At 52.0% G+C, this 17,923-nt stretch overlaps 1 protein-coding gene across 1 annotated transcript; it reads left to right on the forward strand.

The window, feature by feature from the left end:
* Positions 1 to 35: 35 nt before the first annotated feature.
* IGSF22 (immunoglobulin superfamily member 22) lies at positions 36 to 17,712 on the forward strand. The gene is given in 23 exon segments (XM_007174828.2): positions 36 to 144; positions 1,695 to 1,826; positions 2,036 to 2,172; positions 3,374 to 3,473; positions 3,556 to 3,595; positions 3,803 to 3,977; positions 4,646 to 4,759; positions 5,291 to 5,453; positions 6,119 to 6,397; positions 7,341 to 7,625; positions 8,347 to 8,471; positions 8,560 to 8,696; positions 8,851 to 9,152; positions 10,257 to 10,559; positions 11,348 to 11,521; positions 11,733 to 11,861; positions 12,502 to 12,781; positions 12,783 to 12,793; positions 13,274 to 13,362; positions 13,554 to 13,746; positions 14,862 to 15,161; positions 15,973 to 16,302; positions 17,642 to 17,712. Coding segments are annotated over 23 exon segments (3,978 nt in total).
* Positions 17,713 to 17,923: the final 211 nt, after the last annotated feature.

The raw sequence follows: 17,923 nt of genomic DNA on the forward strand, positions 1-17,923 counted from the left end.
GTCCTCCTAGGTGAGTGCCCACGCCTGCTGTCACCATGACGACCATTCACCACAAGGAGATGCTTCAGGAGCACGTGTCCATGGAGTTCTCCAGTTCCACCACCCACATGCAGACCTTCTCCCAGACAACCAAGATCGTGGGAGGCAAGTAGAGTGGGATGGCTGGAGGAGGGGGTCAGTAATCAGGTAGGGGCAGCCTTTCTTCCTCCAGTCTTTGCGACTGCTGGGCCCCTCAAGAGCCCAAGATACCACCAGCAACCCTTCCCAACCTGTGTTTCTAATCTGTGCTTTGATAAAGCTTAGCCAGCCAGATGCTCACCCACAGATCCAACCTCCAGAAAAAAAGCTTAGGAAAAATCAGTCACATGGATGTGTGTGAGTGATTGATGAACTCTCAATTGCTTAAGATCAGAGCCATAGGCAAATACCATCTCTGATGGTAGAATTTCAGGCATGGAGGAAGTTAGGGAGGTAGCAACCTTATCTACCTATGAATAAGAATGCTGGCCCTGCCTCACTTAAGAAAGAGAAGACCTGGAGCTGCCAGTGGAGAGAAGACGAACACATAAACAAGTGACTTGAGCTTCCAGGCACTCAGCCCTTGGGGACCAGACTTGGGGGAGGGCAGATCCAAGGGAAAGCTGAGAAATGGTCTCAGAGCAGAACAGACTGTTTTAGTCATGTCTCTAGAGGAAAGTGATTAAAAGATGGCCAGGGACCAGGATATTGAACTCCTGTCCTCCCAGTCGTTGCCCCCTCCTTCAGAGTCCTCTGTGCACAGAGGTGAAGACCAGATAAACGCTTTACACCAATTCCTCCTGGCCAGTGAGGCAGAGCAAGTGGAACAGCCGGGACTCAAGACCAGAAGTTGCAAACTCAACTGACTATAGTAGCGATTCTCAGCCCTGACTGTGCACCAGAGTCATCTTAGTGTAGGAGTGGGGGGAGAGGGGAGTGAAAAAAAACGGCGATATGTGAGTCTCACCTCAGACGGTTAAATCTGGTGGGGGTTTTTTTTGTTTTTTTTTTAAAGATCTCCGGGGGTTCTTATGTGCAGCCAGCGTTGAAAACCACTGGCCGATAGTGTCCAGGCAGGGAACATAAATGCAGAAAAAAGACTGAGGTGAACTGGACAGGATGTAGTCCATCTAAAGGGACAGTCACTCTTCACCTCCCTCCCACTGACTGTTACCATATGGGAATGTGAGTCCAGTGCTGAGGATCCAGAAATCTGCATTTTTATGTGAAATCTCTCAGTTTTTAGATGTAGGGCTATTTTTTGTTTAAACATTGTAAAGGTCAAATAAAAAAACATGTGTAGACCAGGTGCAGCCTTTAGAACTCTGGTCACTATTTAATGCTACTGGGGGACCAGAACTTCCAGAAGAGAAGCCCAAGAGACCCATAAAATCCTACAGACAAGTTTCCTTCTAAAAGAGAAAAAAGTAGAACTCAAGGCTTTGACCCAATAAAGATTGACCAGAGGGGTGGATGAGGCGTTGGCTCCCCTAGTGGTTGAAATTTGCCATAACACAATGACCCACCGACTCTAAGGTCCTTGTTTCTCGGCCAGTGCTGGTCCTGCCCCCCGCTGACCTAAAATGCTCCACCGTCCCCTCAAGAAAAGGTCAGCCCTCCAATCCCAGGCTAAGCTCCGCCTGTAACCCATTCTGACCTCTCGCCTGCCGCCACAGAGGAAGTCGTGACGAGGAAGTCCTCCAGCACCACAGAGTTCTTCAGCTTGGTGACCCGGAGTTCCAACATCCCTGCTGGCGAGAGCATCCCGGAGTTCGTGGATAAGCCTCAGCCGGTCACCGCGCCCGAGGGTGCGTCCCTCCCCGCGTCTCCTCAGGCCCCTGGGTGCTTCCCTTTCCTCCCCAGTGCCCCAGCCGCCACCACCACCACCACTGTCCTCTCAATACACAATCACTGGCTGGGTCGGGCCGAGGGTCCCTGCCCTGCCCAGGGCTGGGAGCAGGTAGAAGGTGCAGCTTGGAGGCTAAGAGGCAAAAAATAGGTCCTGTGCCCACTGCAGGGGATAAAGCCATGTTCCGAGTCCGGGTGCAGGGGAACTCCAAACCCAACATCTCCTGGAAGAGAGAGAGCGGCGCCCCCATCAAGGAGTCCGCCAAGACATTCTACGACAGCGTTAACAAGGAGCACGTGCTGAAGGTGCGAGGTCCAGTTACCCATAAGGTCGGAGGCGGGGACCCCTGGCATGGGCTGCAGGTCCTGTCGCAAACAAGAGATCCACAATGGAGACCCAAGAACTGGGAGATGGGAAAACGGGCTGTCATTGCCCTAGAGGAGGGGCAGGATAAGAGAAACCGTGTCAGGAGCTGGGGCGTTGCCAGAGTGAGCAGGGGACCAAAATTAGGGGCGGGGTAAGGCAGAGCTAGGACAATGCCAGAACAAGGAGGGGGCAAGACCAAATGGAAGAGAAAGAGAGGTTCCAGAAGGTGAGTGAGCCCAAAAGGAACGTGAAACCAAAGCTATGGGTGTGGCTAGAAGGGGCTAAGACCACGGTGGGCGGAGCCAGGCTGAGCTGGAGCGGGACCGGCACGGAGGGAGGGGCTGGTCCTAGAGTGTAGGTGAGGGTGAGGGTTCCTGGGCTCTTCAGGGGAACCTTCCAGAAGAGCAATGCCAAGGGCCAATCATCCTAAGGTCTAGCTATCTTCTGCATGCAGCCTCTGGCTCCAGACCCTTTGAGGAGAGGGAGGGATGGGTCCCTGGGAGACCTAGGCCTATAATTACTCCTGTTCCTCGTCCTGCCCGGACTTCCCACTGTGAAAGTCAAAGAGCCTCCCTTCTCCCCACAGACGCAAGTTGCTTCCTTCTCCTCCCGAAGGCGCATTCTAGGACCCTTAGCCCCTACAGCACACACAAGCTGCCCCAGAGCCCCCCCTACTGGCCACTCCCTACACAAGCTCATTCATTCGGCAAGCACTTTCCAGGAACCCACTGGTACCTAAGTGCCTTTCTACAGGCGCCAGGGCAGCCTTGTTCACCCCCATTTCCTCAGGGGCTCAGGCCAATACCTGGTACAGAGTAGTAAATCCGTGTTAAATAAAGGCGTACTCAGCCCAGTGCCAGAAACTGCAGATAATGTTGCAAATCAGAGGAAGTCCCTGTCATCTAGGAGCTCACAGCCAAGGGGGAGAATCCAATGCAGAATCAGGCTTCAAACAGACACACACACACTGACTGCTACCTGGCACCTCCCAATCACAGAGGCTGCTCAATCCTCCACACATACATCCAACACTCAGCTCCTCCCCCAGCCCAAAAGAAACACCCTCCTTTCCCATCTCACAGAGAGTCTCCCTGTGGTTCCCTCCCCACCTCCCCTACTAATGGCCTGACTCCGATCCAGCTGGAGCCACTGACCTCGGATGACTCTGACAACTACAAGTGCACTGCAAGCAATGACCACGCTGACGCCATCTACACCGTGTCCTTGCTTGTGACCGAGGGTGAGCCAGCCCCGTTCTCCTGGCCTTTCCTCTTAGGGACCAAACTCCCTCTGTCTGACCCTGTCCCTCTTTCTGTCCTCAGGTCAAGAAAAATTGGATTTCAAAAAGATGTTGAAGAAGAGGTGAGGCTGGGAGGCTCCTGTGCCCAGGGTGTGGTCCCCCCACCCTCCTGGCTAGAGCTTCTGGAAGGCCTTTCAACAGCCCCCTGAGTTAATGGCCCAGCCTCCAAGAATCCATGGAGTAGGGAGGAGAATCTCATGGTTGGGAGAGGCTCCCTCTGTCTTCAGAGAAAGGCACTAAGTCCAAGCTTGGCACCCACTTCCTTCCAGGGGACCCCCTCCTCCCAAGAAGAAGCAGAAGAAGGTGACGGATGAGAAAGAGATGCTGGAGATTTTGTCCAAGGTGCCCAAGAAGGACTTTGAGAAGGTCTGCATGGAGTATGGTTTCACGGACTTCCGGGGGCTTCTCAAGAAGCTCAAAGGGATGAAGAAAGTGGAGGTAGAGGTCAGTGCCCATCAGGGAGCAGGGAGCTGCAGGCCAGGGGCTGGGCCTTACCAGAAGTGCTAGTGCCTGTGTGACTCCCGGTGGCAAGGTCTCCCCACCATGCACATGCATACTCAAGGGCATTCTCTACTGCAGGGGCAGGCAAGGAACTCAGGTCACCCTCCTTCTACCTCTTTTCTCTTCACCGCTCCCTAATGTATTTGCATGGACTTTGGAGTCAGACAGACCTGGGTTCAAAGTCCAGTTCTACTGCCTTATTAACTGAGTGAACTTGGGGGTCTCTCTGAACCTGTTTCTTCATCTGCAAAATGAAAATTATACTTTCCTTTTTCATTTGTTTTTGTGTTGTTGTTCTCATTCATTCACTCAACAACTCATGACTGTTAAGCATCTACACTGGAATTAGAAGGCCTATGTAATGGGCCCAGGTACCTGGTGACTATTCCACAAATGGTGGTTCCTTTCTCTTCCCTTATCGTACCCATTTCCCCCTAAATCTTCAAGTTGTTCATTGTAGGGGGGGTGGCGGGGAGCACAGTTATCTAATTAGCCTAGTCATTTCTCCCCAGACGTTCGGGGGTCTCCTCCAGCACTGGAGACACAGTCTGGGCAGATTCCAGATTCCAGATGCCTCTGACACCTGCCTTTTTGTTACCACAATCTCTCAGACCATCCAGATTCTGAAGCCCCTGGAAGACAGAGAGACCAAGGTGGATACCACGGTGGTCTTTGACTGCATAATGGAGCTGAAGGACCCCAATGTCAAAATGACATGGATCAAGGTGGGGAGAACACCTAGGAAGGGCCCACCCTGGAATTTCATTTTTTCTCTGCACCCCTTTCCTTCCAAGACCCTCTCATTACCCATAAGCCCTGTCCTCTCCTCCATCCCATCAAAAGAATGCTATCTGGTATGGTTGAAACTGGATGAGAGCTGGGCTTTATTCTTAGATGTTCCACCAGTTTGCTGTTTGATTTGAGACAGTTACTTCCCTTTCTCTATACCTCAGTCTACCCATCTGAAAAGGCTGGATTAGATAGTCCTGCAGGTCACTGAAGATGGGCCTCTAAGAGAAAGTATCTAGTGAACTCATGCATATTAAGAGTTCGGGCCTCGGGAGAGGCAGAGACCCTGGATCCCACCGAGCCAGATGATGAGGCTAGAGAGATCTTAGGGGCCTCTGAATGTGTTTGAGGATCTTAGAGAGGTAGATATGTCACCTTCCAGCTCAGGCTGGCTTTGGGGAATGGAGACCTCTAGAAATCTCCTCCTAAACCCCTTCATCAGCTTTTCTACCTATTCCTTGAGGCAGGATAATGAGCCACTGAGGATCCAGTACTCCCTGGGCAAGTATGACGTGAAGCAGATGGGCACCAAGTACATGCTGGTTATTACCAACATGAACATGAACGATGCGGGCACCTACAGCCTGTCCGTGGGCAACAAGCGGATAAGTGCAAAGCTCACAGTGCTGGGTAAGAGTGTGGGCACCAGGCAGCACAAGGAGGACACAGTCAGGGTCCGGGCAGAGGAATATCCAAGGATGGGGTCCATGGGGACATGGGAGGAAGGACCATGGGGCTGTGCACAGATTGCATGGGGATGGGAGTTAATGGAGGAGAGAGACATGGGGTATAAGGGAGAGGACTATGAGATAAAGTGCTGTGAGGCAGTGTACCATAGTGATTAAGAGTACAGCTTCTGGAGTTGAACTACTGGAGTTCAAATCCCAGCTTCTGTCACTTATGAGCTGTGTATTTGGGGCAAGTGATTTAACTTCTCTTTGCCTCAGTTTTCCCATCTGTAAAATGGGAAATAATGGTAGAGTCTACCTGTGTGAGAACTGAATGCTTTAATATGTACAAAATGGCTAGAATAGTGCCTGGCACATATCTAAAATCACATAGAGAAATATTCTTTCTAAAATTGCTGTTAACATTACTGGGGAGGAGACCATATGAACATCATGGGAGGAGACTCTAGGATTCACAAGCAGAACGAAAGAAGGATGCTTCCCCCAACTGTGGGCTACAGGAGGCCAATGACACCTAAGTCTTTATGCCCCCCGCTTCACCATCCTACCCCTCAGGAGGGACCAGGGATACAGCCCAATGAATGCCCCTCCTACTGTTTGCTGCAGATGAGCCTCTGAATTTCTTGGGAGAGATGAAGCCAATGAAGGTGACGGAGCGCCAGACAGCTGTATTTGAGATCCGCCTCTCCAAGAAAGTGCCCAACTTTGTGTGGAAGTTCAATGGAAAGGAGCTGAAGAGGGATGAAAAGTATGAAATCACTGTGTCTGAGGATGGTTTGACCCACACGCTTAAGATTAAGGATGCCAGACTCAGTGACAATGGCGAGTTCTCTGCCGAGGTGGGGGACCTGGTTCAGAAGGCCCAGATCACTATTGACCGAGAGTGTTTGGGCCAGAGCTTGAGGGGTGGGCTTCATGCCACAGCAACTTCCATGTGAGCATTCATTCATCCATCCATCCATCCATCCATCCATGTATCTGTCCATCTCCTCCTTGCAAGGCCCTTTGATGGCTACTAGAAAGATAGAGAGTTCTCTCTGCTAATTCCTAGTCTAGTGGGAGAAGCAGGTGTGGAAATGGAATTAGAACAAAAGTTCTTAAGCAAGGAGTCAAGACACTCTAGGATCTTACTATCAGCTGGGAGATCATGGGCCAAGAAATTATTAGCCTTTATGGCTCTAATATCATATATTACAGCACATCACTCTTGACTACTTACATTCTTATATCATACCTAGTTTGGAGAGTTGCACATGATGGTGGGTCGTACATGTGAACCACTCTTGACACAAGTGACATGGAACAATCATTGCTGTGACTGAGGGAGACATGGAGGCTGTGAGAACCCAGAGAAGAGGTACCCCCTGGCAATGTCAAAAAGGATGTGATGAGATGATGGCAAAGCTTTACCAAGTAAAACAAAAAGGAGTTCAGTTTTCAGAGAAGGGGCAAGAGAAGAGGACATTCTCAGGAGAGGGAATAGCATGTGTAAAGGGCCAGACACCAGAGAGACAATGCAATTATGGCTGGAGCTCCAAGAGGACATTAGAGATATTGCCTGCAGTGCTGTGAGGAGGTAAAAGCTGTTGTCCCGTTTTACATATGAGGAAAATGAGACTTAGGGAGTGAATGCACTAGCACTTGCTAGTCAGCTAGCAAGTAAGAGGCAGAGCTGGGACCCTCCCTGCCGGGTACCTCTGTGAGTCGGGTACACACTTCATGTCACAAGGCCCTGTGGTTTCTAGGGTCAAAAAGAGGAGCAGGGCAGCATCTAGCTGCAGAAAAGGAGGTTGGGAGCAGGACCAAGTGTCTGTTTGTCTGTCCATAGGCATCCCTATAAAGTTTGTGAGCACCCTCAAGAATGTGCATGTGAAAGAGAGGAGCTGTGCATGCCTTGAGTGTGAGCTGACATCCAAGAATGTGACCCTGCGTTGGAAGAAGGACGGACAGCTGCTGGAGCGTAGCTCCAAATACAGCATGAACCATGAGGGCAAGTGAGCGGAGCTGGTCATCGAGGATGCACAGCTCAGTGACGGTGGCGAGTACACTGTGGTGGCCATGCAGGATGGGGACCCCACGGAATACTGCAGTACTGCTGTAGTCACTGTGGAAGGTATACACCCACCCTGTCAGTCCCCACTGACCAACCCCCCAGCCCTAACAGTTTCCTACTGTGGACACCCATCAGTCCCCTGACTGACTTCAATCCTCCTCCAGACCATGATCTAATTCTACCTCCCCACTCTGACCACCCCCATATCCCAAATTCTGACCGTCTCTACCTCCTAGACCCTGACCATCCCTCATCTTTTGAACTCTATCCAAAATCCCTTGACTTCATCCATCCTTTACTTCCAGACTCTGACCATCCCCAGCAAACCTGGTCATCCCACACCCCTAGACCCTGACCAGCCCCTACTCACTATCCCTGACCACTCCTCACTGACCCTGACCACCCTCAACTCCCAATAAACTTTGGGCATCCCACAGACCAGCATAACCAGCTAAATATCTCAACTCCACTAACCACCTGCATCCCACCATCTAGTCCCCTTCTTCACCTGAGCATCCTAAGTCCCCACTGACCATCCTCCGATGATCAGCCCCCCATTAGCCATCTCCTAGAATTCCCAGTTGCCATTTCCCAATGCCACTGACTTTTCCCCAACCGCCCCCCACCTACCTGCTCTAATGCCCCCACTGACCATTACTCACTTGCCCATTGCCAAACATCTTGCTCATCATAAATGATTTTGATAGACGCCACCAGCCCTTTTCCCGTAAGTCCCTTCCACCCCGATACCCTAACCCACCCCTGCCCCCTTGCTCTCGAGAGCGGCTGGCCACCGTGAAGAGCGGGATGTCTGACGTGCACGCGGCCACCGGGAGCCCGGCTGAGCTGTGCGTAGTGCTGAACGACGAAAAGGTGGATGGCGTGTGGCTGAAGGATGAAGAGGAGGTCCGAGGCAGGGGCCAGGAAAGGGAATGAAGGACGAAGGGGTCGACCGGGCATACACTCGCACTCATGACCGGCCCTCGCCCCGCAGATCACGGACTTGACCGGCGTGCAGATCGTGAAGCAGGGTGCGGTACACAAGCTCATCTTTCCCAATATGGGGCCAGAGCACGAGGGCAAGTACACATTCAGGGCCAAGGGTGCAGAGAGCGAAGCCTCGGTATTTATTGCAGGTAAGGTCGCTGACCACTATGGACAAAGCTAGACCACGCCTGGCCCGCCCACCTACTCCTAGCTCCTCCCCCATCCCGCATGGGCTCCTCCTCCACCCCTCGGCTCCTCCCGCATCCCTGCTCTTCGAGCCTTCCCTGCCGCCCCTCCCTGCTGATCTTCCAACCATCGACCCATCGGTCCTGGAGGCACTGGCCGCGCACCCGGTGACCGTGAAGGCGGGCCACACCGCGAACATCAAGGTGCCCTTCCGGGCAAAGCCGCTGCCCAAAGTGATGTGGTACAAGGACGGCATGGAGGTGACGGAAGAGGAACGCGTGTCCATGGAGCGAGGGGAAGACCAGGCGCTGCTCACCATTTCAAACTGCGCGCGGGAGGACAGCGGCATCATTATGCTCAAGCTCAAGAATGACCATGGCTCCGCCACAGCCACTCTGCACCTCAGCGTGCTGGGTGAGGCCAGGACCCTGGCTTGGCTGGGCTGGGGGCCCCACGCAGGCTGAGGAGAGAGTTGGAGTTCGGGTTGAGAATGGGAATGAAGTGCTGGCTTTGCAGCCAGAAGAAGCCCATTTCCTAACTTCCTAACTAGGTGGCCTTGGGCAAGTCCATTAACTTTCCTGAGCCTCAGCTTCTCATCTGCGACAGGGTGGTTTTATAAGTGCCTATTTCAAGTGAATTTAAAGACTATAGCAGAGTGCACAGCACGTAGTTGACCTTCAGATGTTGCTGAAGTATTGTAACTGACTTGGAGATGAGGACGTGGTTGGAAGTAAGGTGGAAATGAGGTAAAAGAGAGGTGGAATTTAGGATGAAAGTGAGGTTCATTGGGAAGAATATTGGAGTTGGAAGTGAAATGGAGTGAGGGGAGGTAAGATAGGGTTGAGGATAGAATGAAATTGGAGAGAAAGATGGAATGGGGGTGGAAATGGTATTTGGGATGGGTCTGAACATAAAGTTAAGGAAAGAGATGAGAAGCTGGCCTTAGTGAACTCATATTCAACATGCAACACACATACACACACACACACACACACACATACACACACCAGCATCACCTCCTCCACCTGCATCTCCATCAAGCTGTGGGTTTGGATGGATTGGGTTTCAATTCAGTTCGGCAGCATGACTGAGCACCTCCTCTGTGTTCTCAGTACTGGGGACACAGGGATGAATTATCCCCAGCAGTCCCTCAACCCAAAAGGGATAAAACCCGGCAGACATGTAATTATAAAATAAACTGTAATAAAAGAAAGTCCTGGAGTTCTGGAAGCTGAGAGGAGGGGAGACCTTGTCTGGAAGAGGTAAGTGGGAGTTAGCTGAGGCGGGGGTCCCTCAGGTCTCCAGTTCACTCATTCCTAGGCAGACAGGAATCTTGGGGGGGCAGGGATCAAGCTATTTGGGCAAGTCTTAGGAAAACAGTGACAGAGGGAAGGACAAGGGATCTGCAAAGCTCAGAATCTAGCTATGTCTCAGTCTGGTGGACCTCCAACCAGTGGGATGAAGCCCTTCTGGTCCTTTGCTCCAAAGACACATTCTGATGCTATCTTCTGTCCTTAGACCATCCCAAGCCTCCCCAAGGCCGGGTGGAGTTCCTGGAGCTCTCGGGTAATTGTGTGCACATGAAGTGGAAGGCCCCGAAGGACAACGGCGGGCGGCCTATAACACAGTTCATAGTGGAATGGAAGACAGTCGGCAAGAAGTCCTGGATTAAGATTGGTGAGGTGGACGGCAAAGTCACCAAATTCTCCACCAACAAGGTGGAAGAGGGGAAAGCCTACCAGTTTCGTATCCTGGCCGTCAATTCGGAAGGAGTGAGCGACCCGCTGGAGGCAGAGGAAGTGTTTGCAGGAAATCCTATTGGTCAGTGAGATAGCCCCGTGCTCAATGGGGACCTCAGGGGCCACCGTGGGGACGTTCAGCTGGTGAGGAGTGCTGGTCTGTGGGAGATTCCGCAAGGTCATCTCTAGCTGCCCCACGAGACAGATGGATTCTAGAGTAAGAGCAGAAGATCGTTTTGGATGGGAATTGTCAACTTTTTCCAGTCAGATCACATGCACAACACACTCCCGTGTGTATATCCAGAACTGTGCACGATTCCAGGGAGATAACTCCACTTGTTTCTCCATTCCAGAAATCATCCCATATCCAAGGGAGAGTAATGTTACTTTAGGGGTAGCCTTGAATCCACTCTAATTTTTTTTCCAAAGAAAACCCTTGACAACATTGGCATTTTAATTATGATCACTAGTTAATTACTTGCTACACTCCTCCCAACTGATCTCCATGTTTCTGTGTGTCAAGACAGTACATTAAAAACTGTGCCACTGGGGATGCCACAGGTTGGAAAATTCAAGTTGGCGGTTCTCTATCTTGGCTACACATTAGAATCACTTGAGGTCTCTAAAAAAATGCTGATTCCTGGTCTCCACCCTAGGGCAACTGAATTAGAATATCAGGACACAGGACCCAGACACTAGTTGTTGGTGGGGATTTTTGGGGTTTTTTTACTCCCCACATGATATTAATGTGCAACCAGAGTTAATCATTGGCTTAAGTTTTTTTAAGGAAGGGACCAGAGCTCAGCATGGGGTGGGCAACTGTCTACATGCACCCCCTCCTAACCTCTGCCCTCTCTCTGTCTCCCACAGAGCTCCCTGGTCTTGCCTCCCAGCCCCAAGTGACTGACGTGACCAAAGAGGCTGTGCCCATCAGATGGAATGCCCCCACCCAAGATGGGAGAGCCCCAGTGCTCAGCTACATTGTGGAGCGGAGGAAGAAAGGCAGTAACCTGTGGGTGCCAGTCAACAAGGACCCCATCCAGGGTGAGGTCGAGGGACAAAGGCCCAGGAGGGACCAAGGGAGACTTTGTTGGTGGACCCAGGTACCCCTGCTGCTCCAAACATACTCCCTCCTCCAACTCCTTTGTGGGTTTTAATAGCATCTCATGACCCCCTCTTCCACATCCACTCACTCTATGGTCTCCTACCACGTGGACCACCCCTGGCCTCATTACCCCTCAAATTCCCATTTCAGGCACCAAGTACACTGTGGATGGTCTCCTGGAGGACACAGAATATGAATTCCGAGTTGTAGCTGTGAATAAGGCAGGCCCCGGACAGCCTAGTATGCCCTCCAGCTCAGTGGTAGCCAAGGACCCTGTCAGTGAGTATTGTGCTGCCAGGCCGCAACACATAGTGGAATTAGCCGTTTGAGGTAGAAAGAGGATTTCTTCCTGGGAAAGTCTAACAGGAGGAGATCACACAGTCCCCACTCTCTGGGAGCTGCCAGCCCGATAGAGGGACAAGGTTCACACACAAGAGAAAGCCAGCAAATAAAGATTGAGAGTCAGGGACAGCGAGGAGGTGGGTGGAAAAAAGTTTTTATCAAATGTTGAGTATGTCTGGTTAGGTGAGGTAGTAGAAGCATGTTTGAGGATTGAGCAGGGGTGTTGGGTAAATGGTTGGGTGGGTGCTGAGCTTAGGTGGTGAGATGGGGATATCACACATGAATGGGCGTGGTGCAGAGGGCTGAGTTAAAGGCTGGAGTTTTGAATACAGAGGGGTTGAGTGTATAGTGTATATTGAATTTGGAGGGTTTTGACTTCAAGGGTGAAAGTATTGAGACTGAGAGAATTAAATTTAGAGGTTGTTGAAGGTGAAAGGCTGGGTATTGAGCGTTTTAACTGTGAGTGTTGAAGGTAGAGGTGTTGAAAGTTAGGTTTCAGGGGTATTGAGTGCGGGAATTGGGCATAGAGTTGAGTGGAGAAGAATCTGGGGGCTGACTAGTTGTCTGTGTCACGCAGAACCCCCGGGCCTGGTGCAGGGCCTGCAAGTGTCGGATTCCTCCAACTTCAGCATCTCCCTGGCCTGGCTGGAGCCTGCCGAGGGAGACCCACCCTCTGGCTACATCCTTGAGATGCGGGCTGAAGACACCAAGGAGTGGTCCAAGTGCACAAAGATCCCCATCTCGGGCACCTGCTACACAGTAGGAGGCCTCACCGAGAGGCAGAAATACTTCTTCCGAATCCGGGCTGTGAACGAGGCTGGGTGTGGGGAGCTTGTGGAGCTGGACGAGGGGGTCCGTGCCACCACCAGGTGAGGGATGCAGGCAGGGCTGGGGTAGGCCCCAGCATCCTAGCCCCACACCTTTCTCTCTGGGACCTCATCCCACAGGAGAAAACTGGGCGATGCTGTGATCAAGAAAAAGTCGTCCATGCTTGTGCCTGGACAGAGCTAGGGATAACCCCAGGGGCTTCCCTACCAAAAACAAACAAACAAAACGAAAACCAAAAACCCCACTCATTGTGTGCCGAATAGTATCTACTGTGTGCCAAGGGAGGTGTTAGGGATATAGAAAAAAATATGACACAGGACCTGCCCTAAAGAGTCTTATATAATAATAGAGGGAGACAGATGAGAAAAAATAAATAAATGCTTCACAGCACTGCAGGGTTGCTAGATGTCTGTATGGCCTGTAGTGAGAGCATGAAGGAGAGGAGGTTTGGAGGGGAGGCTTAAAGCTAAGTCTTCTGGAAAGAGTGTTCCATGCGCCCATCTCTGTCTCCTCCATCTCAGCTGCTCCCAAGTTTGACCTCAGTGCCCAGCTGAAAAGTCACATGGTGGTTCGCGCTGGGACAGCCCTCTGCATCCATGCCGCCTTCTCTGTGAGTCCTACCTGGCCCCCAGACGCCCACCGCTTAACCAAGTTGGCTGCTACAGTATCATAGTCTCTGCCTCTGCCCCTCATCAGACCCCTGGCCTCAGAGCCTGGCAGGAGACTCCTGGACAGTGGGATAGGGCCTGCCCCCAAATACCACCCAGGTGACCCCTGGTGCCATCTCCTGTCACCACCCAGGGCTCACCACCACCCAGCGTGATCTGGCTGAAGGGCGGCATGCCCACCAAGGGCAGGGAAGCCATCACCAAGAGCAAAAACCACTCCCAGTTCCTCATCAGCAGCACCAAGCGCTCCGACTCAGGGGTGTACCGCATCTTGCTCCAGAATGAGTTTGGAGAGGCATACCATGACATCCACGTGTGTGTGGCAGGTATGACAACAGGTAGAGGCCTGGGAAGGCATCGCTGCACATGCTCCCTTGTGCTGCTTGAGTCCCTACCACTGTAAAGTCATGCCTTAAGGTAGTCAAGGCTTCTTTGGCACCACAGAGCAAGACTTTATCAGCCTTTGCCTTAATGTGGAGGGTTGTTTTCACTTTTTCTCAGTGTCTTGAAGGCCCAGAGGCATTGAACTAGGACCCAGCCCTTGTTTCAGTCTCAGTCATATCTGGAGAGCTTTGGGGCATATGCAGAGTAGGGTCTGTGAGCATAGAGAGAGCAGAGAATGGGTAAGAGGCAGGAGGGACAGATGGAGAGGAGTCCATTAAAACTTGGGGTAATTTGCCTATATGTTATTGGAAATACTTTTAAAATTTGTGATGTGGTCACCGAGAAAGACTTTTGGGGGAAACTTCACAGTCCCACAGTGTCATTGCCATACAGCTTCATTAGAATTCTTGAACCACAGCTGAAATGAGCCTTCTATTATTTTTCAGTCCCCCCAGATATTTAGAATTTTAATAATAAAGGGGGTGGGTAAAAACTTTGGAAAGAGCCTTTTCATTATCTTAGGTTGCAGGAAACTTTGTAGGTTTTGAGGTTTAACACATTGTGTATTATTAAATTTACATTAATCACTATGCCAAAGAGTATGTGAAACATTCTTTTGCATTGATGCATTTTGTACCTCTCTCCATTAAAATCATAACAGCTCCCCCAAATTGGGTGACCTCTTAGAGACAGCTGGAAGCTTTATAATAAAGCCCTAAACCCTCAAGAGATGAAGGGGTGAACTTTTATTGAACAGATCCTACCTGCCAGGCACTTTACGCAACATTTCCATGATAGTTATTTTTAGCCTCATTTTGCAAATGAGGAAATGGGTCTCAGAAAAGATAAGGAACTTGCCAAAGTTCACAGGGCTAGTAAATGGCAGAGCTACACTTCATAAATAGTTCTTTCTGACTCCAAGACCCCCAGCTGCCTGAGAGTTAGAAGAAGGTAAGGTGCCCCATCCCATCCTTCTTAGGGCTTGACAGGTAGCGGGGGTGGGGGCACGATACTTCAGCCCCCCCAGGGTGGCTGACGGACCTTCGGACCCTTCCAGATTTTCCGCAGCCACCCACAAACCTGCAGCTGTTCGAGGAGGTCCCCAACACGGTGACTCTGACCTGGAACCACAGCCCCGACGTGCAGGAGGACAGCGAGGCCCACTACGTCATCGTGAAGCGGGATGCCAGCACCGCCACCTGGTTCACTGTGGCCGAGCACGTCTTCAGCAACAAGTACATGGTGACCGGGCTACTCCCCGCCAGGAAGTACTACTTCCGAGTACTGGCCCGGAACGAAATCGGTGACAGCGACCCGCTGGACTCCAGGGATACCTGGCTCGTCAACAAGGACAAGAGTGAGTCTGGGGACTTGGGGGTTCAGGTAACATCTGGGATCCCTGATGGCGAGGATGAAATAAGGGTTGCAAGGGGTACCCGAGATTTGAGGTAAAATCTGAGGAGCACTGAGGTGAAAGGGTTAATTAACATCAGGGACCCTGGGGAGAAAAGCAGAGGTCTGGAAGCCTAGGGGAGGAGATTCCTTCGGGGTACACTGAGGGGTGGGACTAACGCGGAGGTGGGGAGGTCCCCTTGGGGGCGGGGATGACAGTGGGGGGCCGGAGGGTGAGGAGGGGATGTGGAGCTGAGAGGCAGTCTGAGCCGAGAGGCTGACTGAGGTCCTGACTGAGGACTCAGGGAGGGTCCAAGGAGCGGGGATGACATCCAGAAACCCTGGAGGGAGGGGATTAAGGGTAAGGATAGCTGCGGGAAACTTGAAATGAGGGCCTGAATTGAAGAGAGCGGAGACCGCGGAGGCTGGGAGGGCGTTGGGGAAAGCTTGGATGGGGAGTTAAAAGCCAGATAACAGCTCGGGTCCGGAGGCTGGCGGCTGGAAAGAAGTCTAGGACGCCCGGGTCTGGAAAAGCGTAAAACCCCGCGGACCTGGTTTAGGTCTTGGAACCCATGGGGGTGGGAGGTTGGCGGAAGGGGAACCTTAGGAACCAGTATAAAGTCGGGGCCCCAGAGTTGATAGCGCGTGGGACTCTAACCCAGGTCCTCGGGGTTCCGTGCGCTGGGTCTCCGGGGCGTCTTAGGAGCTCTAAGCCGGCGCGCGATGGATGGGGGCCTTGGGGTGAGCTCACCGCCCTTCGTGTCCCGTCCGCGCAGTCGAGGACCAGAGCGCCAAGCTGAAGCCGTACCAGCAGAAAGACTGGCGCCACGCGCCGCGCTTCCTGACCCCGCTCAAGCCGCACACCGTGCTGCGCGGCCAGGACTGCACCATGACCTGCGCCTTCCTTGGGAACCCACGGCCCACCGTGACCCTCTACAAGGGCGACGTCAACATCACGGCCAACTCCAAGTTCTGGTACAACTCCACCAGCGGCGTGTGCACCATCGTCATCCCCACCTGCACACTCAAGGACAGCGGGGAGTACAGCGTACTGGTGGAGAACGAGCTGGGCAAGGACCGCAGCGGCTGCACGCTCACCGTCTACGGTGAGGGTTGTGTGTCCCGTGTGGGGCGGAAGCGCAAAATGGCGGCCTCCTGAGCCGTTGATCGACTCTTTTCCTATGGCTGGTGCAGGCTTTTATTTAATCTGACATGGGGTGGTGTAAACATTCTCCAACTGGCCATAGTTCGTACCACTGTCCCATCTTCTCGATGTCATTTGTTATGTGCCTGGCCCCTGCAGACTTGGGAGTTTGCAGTCCCTCAGTAGTCTGTAGTTTGCAACCCTTGGTGGGCCTAGACTTGCATTTGAAAAAGACGCCAGTGATCAGGCCTAAACCAGACTTACTGATCACAGTCTCCCTGGCAGGGTTCTGGAAGGAATCTTTATGTTTACAAATTTTGCAAGTGGTTCTGATGTGCAACCAAAATTGAAGACTGCTGGTCTGGGATAAGGATAGATGGGAGGCACTGAAGGGAACCTAGTGGAGGGAGGCCCTCCCTCTGCACATATGTGTGCTATGTTTCTGCTCATGGGTGCACATATAGGGGAAATGTTCTATTTCTTCCTACACACTCTACTGTCTTCACAGCTAAACAGCTAGTTGCATGAACTGTCTAAATGCAAAGATGACCTGTTTTGCTCCTCTTTGTTTAAACTCCCTCCTAGCTTTCCTATGATCCTTTAGATAAAATCACAATCAACAAGGCACCCCACCCCACCCCCCGACCATCTACCTCTCCAGCCTCATCCTCTGCCACTCTCTGAAGTCTCCATGGCACACTATTGGTGTCCATGGTTTCCATGGTTACAGATGCCTTTTTTTTTCATCCTGTTATAGATGCCTTTCTCTGGGGAAAGGACCTGGTCCTGTTGCTCTGTCTCTCAAGTACTTAGCTAAGTGTCTGGCATTGAGATGACGCCTCTACAGTGCCTGCTGAACTGTGTAACAGAACTAGGCCAGGGAAGCCCCTGTGGGAGACATCCAGCTCTCATTCCACAGCTAGAGAGATCCCTGACAACTTAATTCTGGTTGTAAGCACATGGGCACAGGGCCCTGGCTCCAACACTCACCAGCCACGTGACCTTGGCAAGCCACTCTGAGCTTGTTTTCCCATGTACTGCTTAGGGCTGTTATGAGGATTAAATGAGATAGTGCACAGAAGTGCCTGGCACAATGCGTGGCAAATACGAAATGCCGAATAACTGGCAGCTCTTGGCCCCACACACTCAGCTGACCTTGGGAGACTGGGGCTGGCAAGGACCGAGGATCCTGGGCAGGGTCCAGCCCCTGGTTTCTGCATAGCGACTGCAAGTCCAGCAATTTGGAGTTTCCCTTACCCCAGCATCATTCACACTAACAAATACTTGCTTTGCTCTTTCAGACAAAGATGACAAGGCAATTCGAGCCTCCGTCACTGCGAGTCTGCAGAAGAAATCAAAGTACCTTATGTGAGCTCCAGCCCAGCCCAGGCATCAGGAGGATGCTGTGATGTGGGTGGGGCTTCTTGGCCCATCCTCTGTGTGTGGTCCCAGTGAGACAGACCCGGTTCCCTCTGTGGTGCTTGTCAACGTAAACATTCAGTGAAGGCACGGGACAATAAACTGAGTGAGTGCGCCTGTGCCTGTTCCTAACCATGGTGTGCAGCAGGGACCAAGGAGTTAGA

The sequence above is a fragment of the Balaenoptera acutorostrata genome, chromosome 9 (assembly GCF_949987535.1).
Source record: "Balaenoptera acutorostrata chromosome 9, mBalAcu1.1, whole genome shotgun sequence".
NCBI lineage: Eukaryota > Metazoa > Chordata > Mammalia > Artiodactyla > Balaenopteridae > Balaenoptera > Balaenoptera acutorostrata.